This window comes from Lycorma delicatula, chromosome 4 (genome assembly GCF_047948215.1).
Source record: "Lycorma delicatula isolate Av1 chromosome 4, ASM4794821v1, whole genome shotgun sequence".
Classification (NCBI taxonomy): domain Eukaryota; kingdom Metazoa; phylum Arthropoda; class Insecta; order Hemiptera; family Fulgoridae; genus Lycorma; species Lycorma delicatula.
In genome coordinates, this window is record NC_134458.1 from 25,812,647 (window position 1) to 25,827,569 (window position 14,923).

A 14,923-nucleotide genomic window follows, 5' to 3' on the forward strand; every position below is an offset into this window, starting at 1 on the left:
AATATTGGAAAACTTAGGCCAATCCGCCTACCTGTGCAGGAAGTGCCACTGCTGAACAGGGACGTACCCCTATAGACATCGCGCAGTCTGCCTACCAAATAAAAACTATTAGTCGGTGATCACTTGCACAATCATTGATTACAGACCAATTTCTGAATCCTACCATTCATTGGATATTCTTACCAATGGTAATATCAATGTTGGTACCACGAAAGGCCCGCTGCAATCCAACTGCACCAACGAAAGTAGACAATTCTCCAGCTACATTAAAAACATCAAAATGATATGCGATGAAACCTTCAATCAATTCACCGCCATTGTCCGTGATCCCACTGTGCCAAAGAGGCAATTTGGCATTCACATCAGCACCTATAAGAATTGGACAACCTGCTACCAGTCTAACAATTCTATCCCATTTTTCCAAATGCTGTTCTGTGGGATCACTGTACTGAACGTATGAACTAACAACTAGGTCCGGACCATCCATGGTAAGCTTGACAATGACGTGATGCATGTCAAGAGGCTAGACATATGAAGACCCTATCTAAAGACTTCCTGCACAGAATGGCGGATTTACTGTCACCAATGAAAAATTTCTTCCAACCTGGGAAACTTGGCAGATCACCCTTGACCACGTACGGGTGTTGTAGAAGAACAACATCAAGGCTCTGTTTTTCAACAACTTCAACTACATAGGCACTCTGGGCATTTGAGGGTTTTCCTCATTATCAGTTAAACTTTTGATTAATCTTTTAAAAATTCACACATTAAATTCAAAATATTAAAATTAAAATCATATAAAAATATGTAGTCATAAATATTATAAAATTAAAAAAAAAGTTTATTATGTGGCTAGCCACACATACTGTTCTGCACTGCACTGTGTGTAAGCTGAGAGTACAGTACTGTATGTGTGGCTAGCCACATAATAAAAAAAAATTTTTTTTAATTTTTTTAATATTTATGACTACATATTTTTATATGTTTATAATTTTAATGTGTTATTTAAAAAAAAAGTTTAACTGATGATGAAGGAAACCCTTGAAAGCGCTACTACAAAAAAAAACAATAAACATAACGTAAGAAGCATTATTGAATTCTGTACTCCTGGTGGTAAACTGTTTTTGTACTTTTGTCTTTGATATATATATATATATATATTAATTCATTTATATTTAGCAGATCAAACCAAGCATAGAAGAATTGAAATAGGATTACTTACCTTATTTCATTATATAAGCAGAAGTGCTTTCGCGAACTTAATTCGTATCATCAGCTGCATTACATTTATATATATATTTTATAAAACACCATAAACTTCCAATATACAATATCATATCACTTATTCATGAATATGTGATTTGATATTGTTAAAAACAGATTTTAATAATCAATTAAGTACAGTAATAAATATAAAACAATTTGAAATTCAAAATGGATATAGTGCCTAGTTAATTGATAATATATATAAAAACAAACATCAAAACTTAATGGTACAATAACTTTAAAATCATTACATAACACCCGGAAGAGTGATAACGTTTACTTAAAATATTCATACACTAACAGTATTGTTGAAAATATAAAATATAAATATTGTTATAAAATATAAGTTTATGACAAGGACAAATCTAAACCTGCATATAAAACTAACAACCACATAATAAAATATTTAAAAAACAATAAGATTACTGATTTACACAATTTATGTGGGGTTATATGATAAAGTGTAATGATTGCGAGGATATTTATAAAGACAAAACCAATAGATTGTTTAAAGACAGGTTTTATGAACATTTTTGGCATTATAAAAATAAAAAATTGGGCTTTTCTATGTTGCAGATCACCTTATAAACAAAAAACATTCCATTTCTGATATTAATAATAATTTAGAAATCAAAAAAGGAAACATAAATAAAAATCTAGATATTTTAGAAAAATATTATATATATAAATATAAACAAAGATTCAAGATTTTTAAGGAGACACACTCATAAAAGCTCCAATAGATAGCAGCACCTTCATAGATATACATAAAATATTTATTTAAATAATACAGTACTGTAGTATTTGGCTGGCCATATACATGTTATTAAATGTTTGTTTTAATTTATTTTATTTAATGACTTCATATATTCTTGTATATGTAATCGCAATTTTAATCTTTTAATTCTTTAATTTTATGTTTAATATGTAACTTTATAAATACTATACATGACTGATGATGCAGCATATACTTGGATGAATTAAATTGAATTATATATATTTAAATTTATTTTATTAGTACAGAGGTGATATGGGTCTTGAAAGTATTGATTTTAGAAAAACTATATATATATATGGACGAAGTGATTTCGGAACGATTTTAAAACCTTGTCCAAATACAAATTCTTATTTTCTTAAAATCGTTCGGGCCTCCATGTGGTTCGTCTGGATAGCTTATGTAGAACTGGAGATATCCATAAGTGAACTAAATCGAAATCAAACCTCTTTGGCTAAACTTCAAAGTTGTAAACTCGTGGGCTTGCCCATAACACAGGAAAGAAACATCCTAGAAAGTTCAAGTATGGAAAGTTCTTTTATTACTAACTATATCCCTTCTGGTAATAATCAGAGAAGTTCACCATCGGATTGGGGAGGTGGACAAATAAGAGAAACTTCTAAAGACAAATCGGAGCGTCGGAATACACCCAAAAAACAAACAGTTATAACAAAACAATTCCACTACTTTGCGACATTAAACATTAATTCACTAATGAAAACAGGGAAACTCAAAAACCTCACAAACATAGAATTATGTTTTGTATGTAATTATATAATATTTTGTATGTAATTATATAATTAACACCAGAAAATAGTTATATTAGCATTACAAGAAATGAGAAATACCACACAAGAACACTACGAATCACAAGGGTTCAGAATCTACCAAGGAATTCCTGGCAAAAAAGTCATGAAAAATGTCCCGCAGTTTGGAACAGGTTTCATCGTCAAAAATACAATACTCGATTCAGTCATAGATTTTCAAGCGTACTCAGACCGAATCGCAACATTAACGATAAAATCAGCAAACAAATTCTACACACTAGTCAACGCACATGCACCAACAAACATTAAAAACAGGACTAACCCTAAGGAAGTGGAAAACTTCTGGAACCTATTGGACCAGATAACTACCAAAATAAACAAAAGGCATATCAAAATTCTATTAGGGGATTTCAATGCACAGTTGGGAAAGGAAAAAAGATACCCAAGATATTAATGGTAAATGGCCTGTACAGAAAAGAACAAACGCAAATGGCCAAAGACTGGTGGATTACTGTAGAAATCACGACCTTTTATCTAAATTCACCAGCAGACTACCCAGAAAAGCCAAAAGAATGAAAACCTGGAAAAGTCCCAACTGGAAATTAGGAGAGTTTCAACTCGACCATGTCTGTATGGAAAAAATTCACACAAAGAGATCTACAATGTAAAAGTGATGAGAGGTTTGAAAGTAGACTCAGATCATTACTTAATCAAAATTAAAATCAAAATGACACCACGGAGAAAATCTGCAAGCGACAAAAGATCTAAAAAGCAATATGACCAGAATAAAATTACAGGAAATGTCACATACACCGAAAAAACAGACCAACTAGGGACTGAAAACAAACTAGAAGCCCTGGTGGAAAACTAAAAGAAATAGCATCAGAAATTGCACTACCAGATAAAAAAATGAAACACCAGTGGTGGAACATTACCTGTGATCAAGCACTGGCAAACAGACACAAGGCTTGGTTGATCTTCCAATCAACAAAGACAGAAGAGAACGAACAAAAACTAAGAATGCAAAGAAAACTCGTACAAAAAATAATCCGAAATCAAAAGAGAGAGTATCACAAGAAATTACTAGAACAGATTGAGGAAGACTTACATAAAAATAATACAAGACAATATTACAAAAACTTTAAACTGAAGAACACTACATTTAATGCCCCAACACTAATGTTAAGAAATTCAGAAGGAAATCTAGCACACACTGATAAAGAAAATGCCAACATCATGAGAAAGCTTTAGAAAACTACTGAATTGTGAAGAACCAAAAGAACTTCTGGAAATAAACACAAATACCCAGATTAAAACACCAAGAGAAAACATCCTTCCACCAACATTAGCAGAAGTAAAGATAGCTCTGAAGCAAATGAAAAACAACAAAGCAAGTGGAGAAAATTTCCTGACTGCAGAATTATGGAAGAACGCGTCAGAAAAAGTACACAGAAATCTCCACAAAGAAATGGTAAAAATATGGCACAAAGAGGAATTTCCGGAAGAATGGAAAACCGCAATAATCCACCCTTTACATAAAAAAGGTGATAAAACCAACCCTGACAACTATAGGGGAATTTCCTTACTAGATTGCACTTACAAAATTCTATCAAGAATAATTTACAACAGAATCAAAGACCGACTAGAACAAGAACTAGGGGAATACCAAGGGGGATTTAGACCATGGCGAGGCTGCCCAGAACAAATTCTAAATTTAAAATTAATTATAAGGTATCATAAACTAAGGAGTAAACAGCTGGTAGTGACTTTTATTAATTTCAAGAAAGCATATGATTGTGTACATCGAGAATCCCTGCTAAAAATCCTGAGAAATTTACGGCTTCACCCAAAACTAGTCAAAATCATTGGACTAACACTAACGGATACCAAATCCAAGGTTAAATTCAGGGGAGAAATATCTGATCCATTCGACATCAAAACAGGACTGAGACAAGGAGATGGACTGTCACCGCTTTTATTCAACTGTGCCCTTGAATTTATAATACGGGATTGGAAAAAATTAAATAAAGACAACATTAAAATTGGAAAAGGTATCTCAGTAAATCGCCTAGGCTTTGCGGACGATTTAGCCCTACTATCCCAAAATATAGAAGAGGCCAGATACCAGCTGTCAACACTGGAAGAGATTGCAGGAAAAATTGGTCTAAAAATTTCATACGAAAAAACCAAAATTATGGTGAGAGACCCACTATGCATAAGCAAAGTAAAAATAAACAATAATGACATAGAACTAGTAGAAAACGTTATATATTTGGGGGAAAACATCACGCACAACCTCCAAGAAAATCCAAACTGGAATGAAAGAATAAATAAACTCATCAAAGCCACAATAAAAACACAAAACATCTATAACAAAAAATGCATGTCCGTAAACACAAAAATAAGACATTATAACTCAGTTATCCGACCAGAAATACTTTACGGATGCGAAACCATATTTGGACCGTACCAGACAAGGTTTACCGACAAACTGGAAAAGATTGAAAGACAGATTCTACGACGATGCATCGGGAAAAACATTAAAAAAGACGGAATTTGGAGAATTATTCCAAGCGAAGAGATTTACAAAACTATCATCCCGATAACTAATAAATTTAGAAAGAAGAGAATTTCCTTTCTAGGACATATTTTCAGAATGGAAGAGACCAGACTTATCAGACGGATAATCAAACTTTTCTAGAACAAGAAAAGCAGACTGAACCGGTTATACGAAGTACAAAAAGACATGGAGGAATTAGACATAACCCGTGAAAAGCTAAAAACGAAAACCGGAAACTATGAGAAATTAAAAAATAAAGAAACAAGATTCCTATCAAAACCCAAGAAAACAATAAGCCGGGTGTACTCTGAACAAGAAAGGGCAAGAAGATCTGAAACCCTTAGAAATTACTGGCAAAAAATAAAAGCTGAAAAACAACAAATCAGCAAGAAAAGAAAGAACTTGCTAAAAAAAAAAAAAAAAAAAAAAAAATGAACTAAAGTGATCCATTATGGTCTTAAAAGTAATAAAAAAATATATATATATATAATTTAATTTATTTAATTAAACTTTTTAGAGTACATTTTTTTTCTTTTTCCTCTGTACATTAAATAACTATATATAATGAAATATTTTTTCAGCCTCTGCTAAGTACAGAATTAGAGAACTCTTACCTTTACTTTTTTACGTTCATCAAAACATTTTCGGGCCTAAGCCCATCTTCAAGGATTTTGTTTTTAAAAATTCTTAATTTGTTTACATTTATACATTAATTTTATTAAAAATTTTTACAGAATAAAATGTAAAAAGCTGATATAAAATTAATATGTAAATGTAAACAAATCAAGAATTTATTAAAAAAAAACACATTGAAGATGGACTTAGGCCTAAAAATATTTTGATGAATGTAAAAATGTAATGGTAAGAGTGTTCTCTAATTCTGTACTTTGTGGAGGCTGAAAAAAATATTATATATATATATATATATAATATAAAATACAAACCACCAAAACACAGTAATTAGATAAGTTAAACTTATCTTATTAATTTCCAATAATTGGTTTTCATGGTATCCTGCATTTTCAGTTTGTACTAAATTCTATTTTTTTACTATAAAACAATAACATTTGTTTCTTTATTAATACGAAAACGAATAAGAAAACACAAACAAAATAAAATAAAAAGCAAAACAAGATTTAATAAGTGCTTGCTAATAGAACAAACAGAGTACTTTCACTAAACTCAAGGTAAGAATAATATACCAGAAAAAATATATATTAAACACAAGTAGACAAGCTTCAATAATTTTCAAAAAATAGGGTTATACATCAGTAATAACTATATATTAAAGACAAAACTAAGTTAAAATTACAGAATTTCATAATAAAAACAATACGAGGGCTGTCCAGAAAGTAACTTACATTTTGAAATGAAAATTCAACAAAATAAAAAAAATAAATTTTATTATATACATTTGAAAGGGACAATTTTTCTACATAGTCGCAATTTAAATTGAGGCATTTATAATGATGCACAAGCGTTTCAATTCCTTTTCTGTAGAAATCTGCTGTTTTAGATTTTTGGCACCCATCTTGCACAAAACTTCTGATAACCAAGCTTCCCCCATACAATTTCATGCAGTAAAAACTTCATGAAATTTGGGGAGATGAAGTGAGAATTCTGTAATCATAATGCAGTGATTTTCACGAATTTTATCGTTGATTTTCATCGTCAGTTCATCAGTCACAAGACTAGGCCAACCACTGTGTTCCTCATCATGAACATAGGTGCGGCCATTTTTAAACTGATTGCACCACCGCCTCACTCCACCTTAATTTATTATTCCATCTCCATACACCTTACAAAGTTTCCAATGAATTTCAATTGGTTTGAGATTTTTGCCAGTAAAAACCTAATCACTGAATGCACCTCACAACTCGCGGGATTTTCTATTGAAGAACACATTTCAATAATTCACAACAAACAACGTAGAAGAATCAGTCTACATGCTACGACAGCTTGATGCGTACTGAGTGTAGAAACATTTTGACGCCAAAATGACAACTCTATCCCCACCCATCTCCACACTAGGCACAAACGTTAAGTTACTTTTGCCCTCGTACACTGATACTAAATGACAAAAACTAAGAAAAATTCACAGCTCAAAAAGCTGTTAGGCAACAAAACAGGCAATGCAGTGTAAAAAGGATAATTTATGTGAAAGATTCACAGCATAAAATGTAATCCATTAAAGAAAAACTGTCATTTTTCCACAAATTAATGAGACTGCAGATCTTTATAAACTTTTTTAACAAAAAAAAAAATTTATTACCAATTATTAAATAAAACATTTAATTATAATATCATAAGGTGAATCTTACCATAACAGTACAGTCAATCCCTACACCACTTAAAAAGCCTGCACATTCAAGCGCTATGTATGAAGCACCAACAATCAGTGTTTTACCAGGTCTTTCTTTTAATGAAAATAAATCATCAGACGTAATCGCCAACTCAGATCCAGGAAAATTAGGTATATGCGGTCGTCCACCAGTTGCTAATATAAATATCTGTGCAGTATGGACTGTTACTTTGTCTTTCTTATCTTTAGCCTACAAAAATAATACAATACACTGAATTACACAAGACTGATGTTACACAACAAATAAATTTTGTTTTATGTAATTAAAATACAGAGCAAAAAAAAACCCTTCAACATGCCATAAGGCGGAGTTAGATTTTACTGGTGCTACATATGGGATAAAAGCCGGCCTCTGTGGTGTGTGTGGTAGCGTCTCAGGTTTGAATCCCGGTCAAGTATGGTATTTTCACATGCTACAAAAAGTCATTCATTTTATCCTCTGAAGTAATACCCAACGGTGGTCACAGAGGTTTAAAAAAAAAAAATGGTTGCATGAGAAAAAAGTTTCATATGTTAGCATATGACAAGCCCCATCTTCTAACAATTCCAGCAACATTTTGGTCATCCTTGCCATAAGGGTTAGCCATATCAAAAATTATTTAAGACAAAAGTTTTAGGTAATGTTTAGAGGGCTAATGACCACTTTAAACAGATCGATACTGTGCCATTAGAGAGGTATCAAATTTTGTCTTCAAAACCCCATTTTTCCAACCCTTGGGCCAATGGTTGGTGATATCAAAAAAATTAATTAGATAAGTTTTAGGCCCTTATCCAAAGAATAGTAGGAACTTTAAATGAATTCAATATTTTACTTAATAAGAAAGTTATAGCGATTTTCTTTTTTTGAAAAAGGCCCCCACCATTTCAATTCCCATGGTCCAATTTTGCCCATTAACAAACTAGACCGAGATTTTGTATCATTATATTTTATGTATCAATTTGAAAGTGATTAGCGCAAAATTATGGCAGTTATCATGTCCACAAGAAAGTGAAATATATAAATGTATATATAAACCTTTGAACTGACAGTGGTTTTGGGGTCTGGGGGATGTGAAACACGAAATATGTTGAAATTTTCCACAAGTTGAATCATGGTACCCATTACAGTAGGTAGCTTTCTTATGAAATCTACCTAAAACAATAACTCCTTTCAGGTAGGTACCACTAATAAATTTACACAAGGAAACAACCAAACTCTGAATACCTTTTAGACCAAAAATTTTCTGATCTAAATATTACAGCATGTAAAATATGACCATTTCCTCACAATTTAATCATAAATTTAAAGAAGTAACAGTAGTCACCAGTAATACCATGGTTATAATAAGGCTATAACAGATTGACGTAACAAAAGCAGTATAAATTAAGTCAGCCATTTACAGATTTAAAATGATCAAATTTCAAGACTGTAAGTCACCAAACTGTAAATTTATATTTCTGATTAACTGTTACAGCACTTTTAAATTGAGAAAACAATCTGTATACAAACAATTTCTAAATAATACATGCAGGGTTAATCAGAATGGCATTACCCACTTCAAACATTTTTCTACTTGACATCAGTATACTAAAATTCATATCTCAAAACATTAAATAACCAAAATACTGAAAAAGTTTGATACTAATAATTTACGCAACAGTAAGATGTCAGAACCATTCAGTATTAACTGGTAAGACAGTAACACTGTAGATTTATTTGTTAAGATGATAGGCTATCTTAGCATAGCTTTCTTTCAGCTGGATATTAAAATAACTTCTAACATATGTATGTATATATATGTTAGAACATATATATATATATATATATATATATGTATATATGGAATAAAATTAAATAAGATTTTATGATTTGTTCTTACTACATTAATAATTTAAGTCAATTTGACATCCAGATGAAGATGCTTTGAAATAACTTGAAAGCCCTCCTGGTGAAAAATCAAATGATTTTTTAACCAATTAGCAGCCATTGTAGTTATCTTACATTTTAACAAATCAGTAGTTGATGTTTAATTAAAAAAAAAAGTGATTATATTATAAATTCAAAACAACCTTAAATATTACTCTTATAATTAATGTTAAATATTAATTACTAGTCTAGTACAAAATATTTTTACCAGTGAAAATGAACTTTAACCCTATGACAGTGACATAACCAGCGGTTGCATTGTCAGTGTACGAGACTGCAAGTTTTATTGTGCCACCTTTAAAAATACATATATGCCACCTTTTCTAATAAAAATATATATATTTTTTTGTTATTTTATTGTTACATTTTACTGTTTTACTTTTTCCTCTTTATTTTTCTATTTTTCATATTGTATATAAATGTCATAAGATTTTTATTTGAAATTTTTACAAACATCTTTTTATAATTAAACATTTTTTCTATTAAGATTAACTTTAATAAACTTAGTAATAATTTAACCTAATTTACAATTACAATTTCTATTTACAATTAGCAAAGCAGTCTTCACAGACTACAGTTACATGTTGCAGACAGAGACATGATTAGCATTTATCACAAAAGTATATGATGGGTAATTTTGTTTTTCTATTCTTTTTTGAGTCGCAGTATACACATCTTCCTGGTATCTCTTTGGTTGTGACTTTTTTTCTTTAGTTTCTTCAGAAATTAATATTTCTTTTATCTGAAGTCGCATTGTCTGTGGTAAATATTGTGAATACGCCCCTCTTTTCGCATGATTTGATATCAATGAATAAGATAGATCCTTTATAAAATTGTGTTGCAATATATTTTTTTCTGGACAGTTCGTCAAAAATATTACTAGTGAATTAATGCCAGCTATATTTAGAATACAAAAAAAAATTACCATAGGCCAGCAACAAGTATTTCAGGAACAATCGTAATTTGCACATAGGTGATCTACGACATCCACACCATCCTTTGCGTCATTGTATGAAAGTATCATATCAGGTTTCCCAGGTTCTTCATCAATTTTGTCATCACCGTGTGCTGACAAAATCACTAGTACATTTTTACCTTTTTTGGGTATGTATGAGACCAACGTCACAAGTTCACTGAACCCAAACATGCTAGATCCTACAGGATGATCTTTACGTTGCACAAACTGTGGAGGAAGTTCCTTTTCTTTGATTCTTATAGTACCCACTGTTGTAAGGTTGTACTTTGTTACAAGTAATTTCTCCAATGGAATGCTTGAAAACCAACCATAATGCATAAAATTTCTCCCTGTTCCATAAACTGGTTGGCACAATCTTTCTACTACTTTCAAGGGCTGGTATCTACACAGTACAGCAACCTCAGGCTGCTTGCAATGTACACTTCTAAATTTAGTGTATAATACATTTTTGCATCACACAAGTAAAAATTTTTAAACTGTATCTTTTTGGCTTCGACGATATACACAGCCAAAATGAGAAACAGCCTCAAAATCCTGGTAGCATGTAGTCAATTGTTGCTAATTCATTTAAAGAATAATATTTTTTACAAGTGCCAACAAATATGTCAAAAATACTTCTAATAGCTGCTAGCTTATCAACTAGTTCTCTTTGTGCTCAATTGCTTTGTCATCAAATCTTATATTTCAAAGTAAAAACAACAATCGCTGGGCTGACATTGTAAGATGAAGTATTTCTGGAGTGCTACCATCTAATTTGAAGATATCTTCAGCATTGACTTGATTCATTTTTTAAATTCCGCAGAAGAGCAAAATACCCAAAATGGCTTCTATTTCGATCTCATCAGTATGTTTTGTTTAAGCCTCATGAGTATACTGCAAAGGTGTGTAAATATGCTTATTCATGTTTTCACTAATTATCAAATATATTTTTTTCCATATCTCTAAAGGAACAGCTATCCCTTTAGCCATACTCCTAACTCCCGGAAGTTGCTTTACTGTATTATGGGATCTGGTTCTGCAGTTGAGTAAAGTGATATGTTTCCGACAACACATTTCTTTATCTTTTCCAACAAATATGGCTTCATCTAACGGTATCACTTTATCAACTGAGTCACTGTCAGGTTCCAAGTCTTGCTCAACTACTGGAATCTCCACTCTTTGTTGTTCTGTTTGAGTGACATTTTCTTTGTCAGATTCTTTATCATCATTTCACCTTCACTAGATGATAACACGTTGAGTTTGTCTAGAATTTGTTTAAGTCTTTGGTGATCCTTATCAGGGTTAAAATTCATCCTAAAAATTAAAAAAAAAATCATCACTTCTGAATATGAAATAAAATTCGTAGAGACAACAAATGACAAACAAAATATGTAAAGAAAGGAAAACAAATACAAAGAATGGATTCATAATAAAATTAAAAATATATAGTCACCTGAATCTCTCTTTCTTTTTTCTGTTTAGCCTCCAGAACCACCATAAGGTATTACTTAAGAGGATGAATGAGGATGGTATGAATGTAAATGAAGTGTAGTCTTGTACAATCACAGGTTGACCACTCCTGAGATGTGTGATTAATTGAAACCCAACTACCAAGGAACACTGGTATCTATGATCTAGTATTCAAATCCGTAAGAAAGTCTTTACTAAGATTTGAACCTTACAACTCTCGACTTCAAAATCTAATTTGCAATGACAAGTTAACCACTAGACTAGCCCGGTGGGCTACAGTTATCTGAATCTAAAACAAGTTGTATATTACACATCCTGACCCCAAGGGAAGACACCCTTGTGACGGGTCCATCCTTCATGCCACCCCCTCTGTACCTAGCCCTTAGGGGCTTTACTGGAGGTCAACTTCATGGCCTCAAGACATATCTCATCTGGCCACCGTCAAGATGCCACCGATGCAAATGCTACAAGCAGCATTCACATCGGTGCATCGCACCTAGCTTGGAACCCACAATCATAAATAATTTTATCAGGTCCCAAACAGGTCCTACCTGGTGTTAGGAACGAGTTCAGCACACAACTCAGGAACCATAATAAACGTAGCCTGGACTTAAAACTTAATAAATTACAAAAGAGAAACAAGAAGTGTGAAGTCATAAACATAAACTAAACAAATCACATAAAAACTAACAAAATACCTACAAATACCTAAAAATTTACAATAAACATACAAAAAAACAAGTTCTTCAAATAATGAAACGAACTCAGTGACATTGGTGTGAGAGACTGATTAAGAATCTAGTTTACAAAACATATCCATCATGGGAGTTAGGAAGGTACCATATGCAGCATGGGGGGAAAACTTACCTCCTCGCCCCCACTACTAGGAAAAACAGATTTGTTCAGTCTGTGACACCATATGTCACCGTTGTAGGGTTAATTATAAAACACCACTCTAGAAATATCCTTTGCGGCACATGTGTTTTCATTTGGAGGAGAATACAACTCTCTACTTATAGTTTAATAACTATAAGCCTTGTAGGAGAAGAATGACAGTAAGGGATTAAAATAAAACAATTCAATGTTATGTGATGTAACAACAGTAATCAGGTTACTTTCCTGGGTTATAACTGTTAATCTTGGGTTACAATTTTACCCAGTAAATCAAATAACATGTGTATATTGTCGGTGAGATAATCTGTAGAAGTCATCAAATAAGATTTTAAGAGTTTTATCAGCCACAATAGGAAAAGATATAGTTGTAGCCAGGGAAAAGTGTGTGAATGCCTCATAATCTACAACAAGCACACTTTAGTATTTCTTGAAAGTTCTTTATATTATAAAAAATGCTGTATGTTACAAGTGAAAAGGAAAAGTAATTTTCTCCAAATTTTTGGTGAAGTTATTGTAAGTTTCTTGGTTGACATGGTTACTGATCACAATGAAAATGAAAAGACACTAATGTAGTGGACTGCATTGATTTATTGTTGCTTAATGACTGCACATAAACGATCTGCACTCTTTCACTGTTACTCATGCACTTGATCAAAATTCAAAGGTACACAAAACACAACCATCCATACCCCCACCATCTACTCACACAACACATGTATACACGCGTGCACAAATTTCACATGTACACATTACATTATCCATGTCCCCCACCTTGAAGGGCAATCTTCAACTACAAATTGAACAAATTAGAAATAAGACCTTAACTAATAAACTGTTTATAGTAAGACTTAATTAGTATTTTCAGTGTTAGAAATTGGTAATAAGCACAATTTGGTAATTGGTCTCTTGAGGACACCCCTTGAAGTCCTTATTGTAACAACTTGCACTGTGCTGTTTTCTGCTGGATGAAGTTTGATTATTCGAGCCATTCTCCATTGCAAAGGTGAAACACTAAATCCTCCTTGATGACAACCATATCTCCAATTTTTAAATTGGGTGAGGAATTGGTCCATTTTCTTCTTTGCTGCAGGCCATTTAAATAGTCCAGCAACCAACGAGACCAAAAATGTTGAAATAACTTGCTGCCAGTGGGATAGTTTATTGATTTGGAGACAAGAAAGTGATGGTTCAGGATTGGTGGTGAGGACATCACGAATTAGGAAATGAGAAGGGGTAAGAGCAGAAAGGTCATTTGGTTGATCTGAAAGAGAGATTAATGGATGTAAGTTAATGCATGCCTCTCTCTGAGTTAATAAGATCACAAACTGTGTATAGGTTAGAACTGATGTTCTCATTGTCTGCTTTAGGTTAAGTTTGACAAAGGACTCCCACAGTCCTCCAAAATGTGAAGCCCTGGGTGGTATGAAATGCCATGTTATTCCATCTTGAGCTAAAAACATTGATACAGTGTTTTTGAAATCTTCACCTTTTGTAAATCATAAAGTTCTTGTAGTTCTCGTTGAGCACCACAAAATTTTTTCCAGTATCAGAATACATATCCTTGGGCTTTCCACGTCTTGACATGAACCACTTCAATGCTGCTATGAAACTCTGTGGTTAGATCTTAAACTAATTCTAAATGAAGTGCCTTAGTACTGAAGCAAATGAAGAGAGCAACATAGCATTTTGTTGGAACAGATCCTCTCCTTTTGTTTAATCTGACATTGAAGGGTCTACAATAATCTACTCCTGTGGTGTAAAACAGACATAGTGTTGCTTGTACTCTTGATTTTGGCAGGTCACCCATGATTTGAATTTGAAGTTTAGGATTTGCCTTGACGCAAGTGATACATTGATATATTTTACTAAGTTTCTGCCATTGATTGCCCAATATTTTTGACAATTAATATTTAACAATAGTTGTGGTCCTGCATGAAGTGAATTAATGTGAAAATTTTTAGCAATTAA

The 14,923-nt window shown here is 32.3% G+C and overlaps 1 protein-coding gene across 4 annotated transcripts in view; it reads right to left on the bottom strand.

Annotated features, from left to right (window-relative positions):
* LOC142323200 (thioredoxin reductase 1, cytoplasmic-like) overlaps positions 1 to 14,923 on the bottom strand; it is a 76,543-nt gene that overhangs the window by 25,851 nt on the left and 35,769 nt on the right. For all 4 annotated transcript variants that reach the window (XM_075362539.1, XM_075362540.1, XM_075362542.1 and 1 more), the window contains one exon: positions 7,690 to 7,920. In XM_075362539.1, the coding sequence (XP_075218654.1) occupies positions 7,690 to 7,920 (231 nt within the window). The remainder of the gene's footprint in view (positions 1 to 7,689; positions 7,921 to 14,923) is intronic.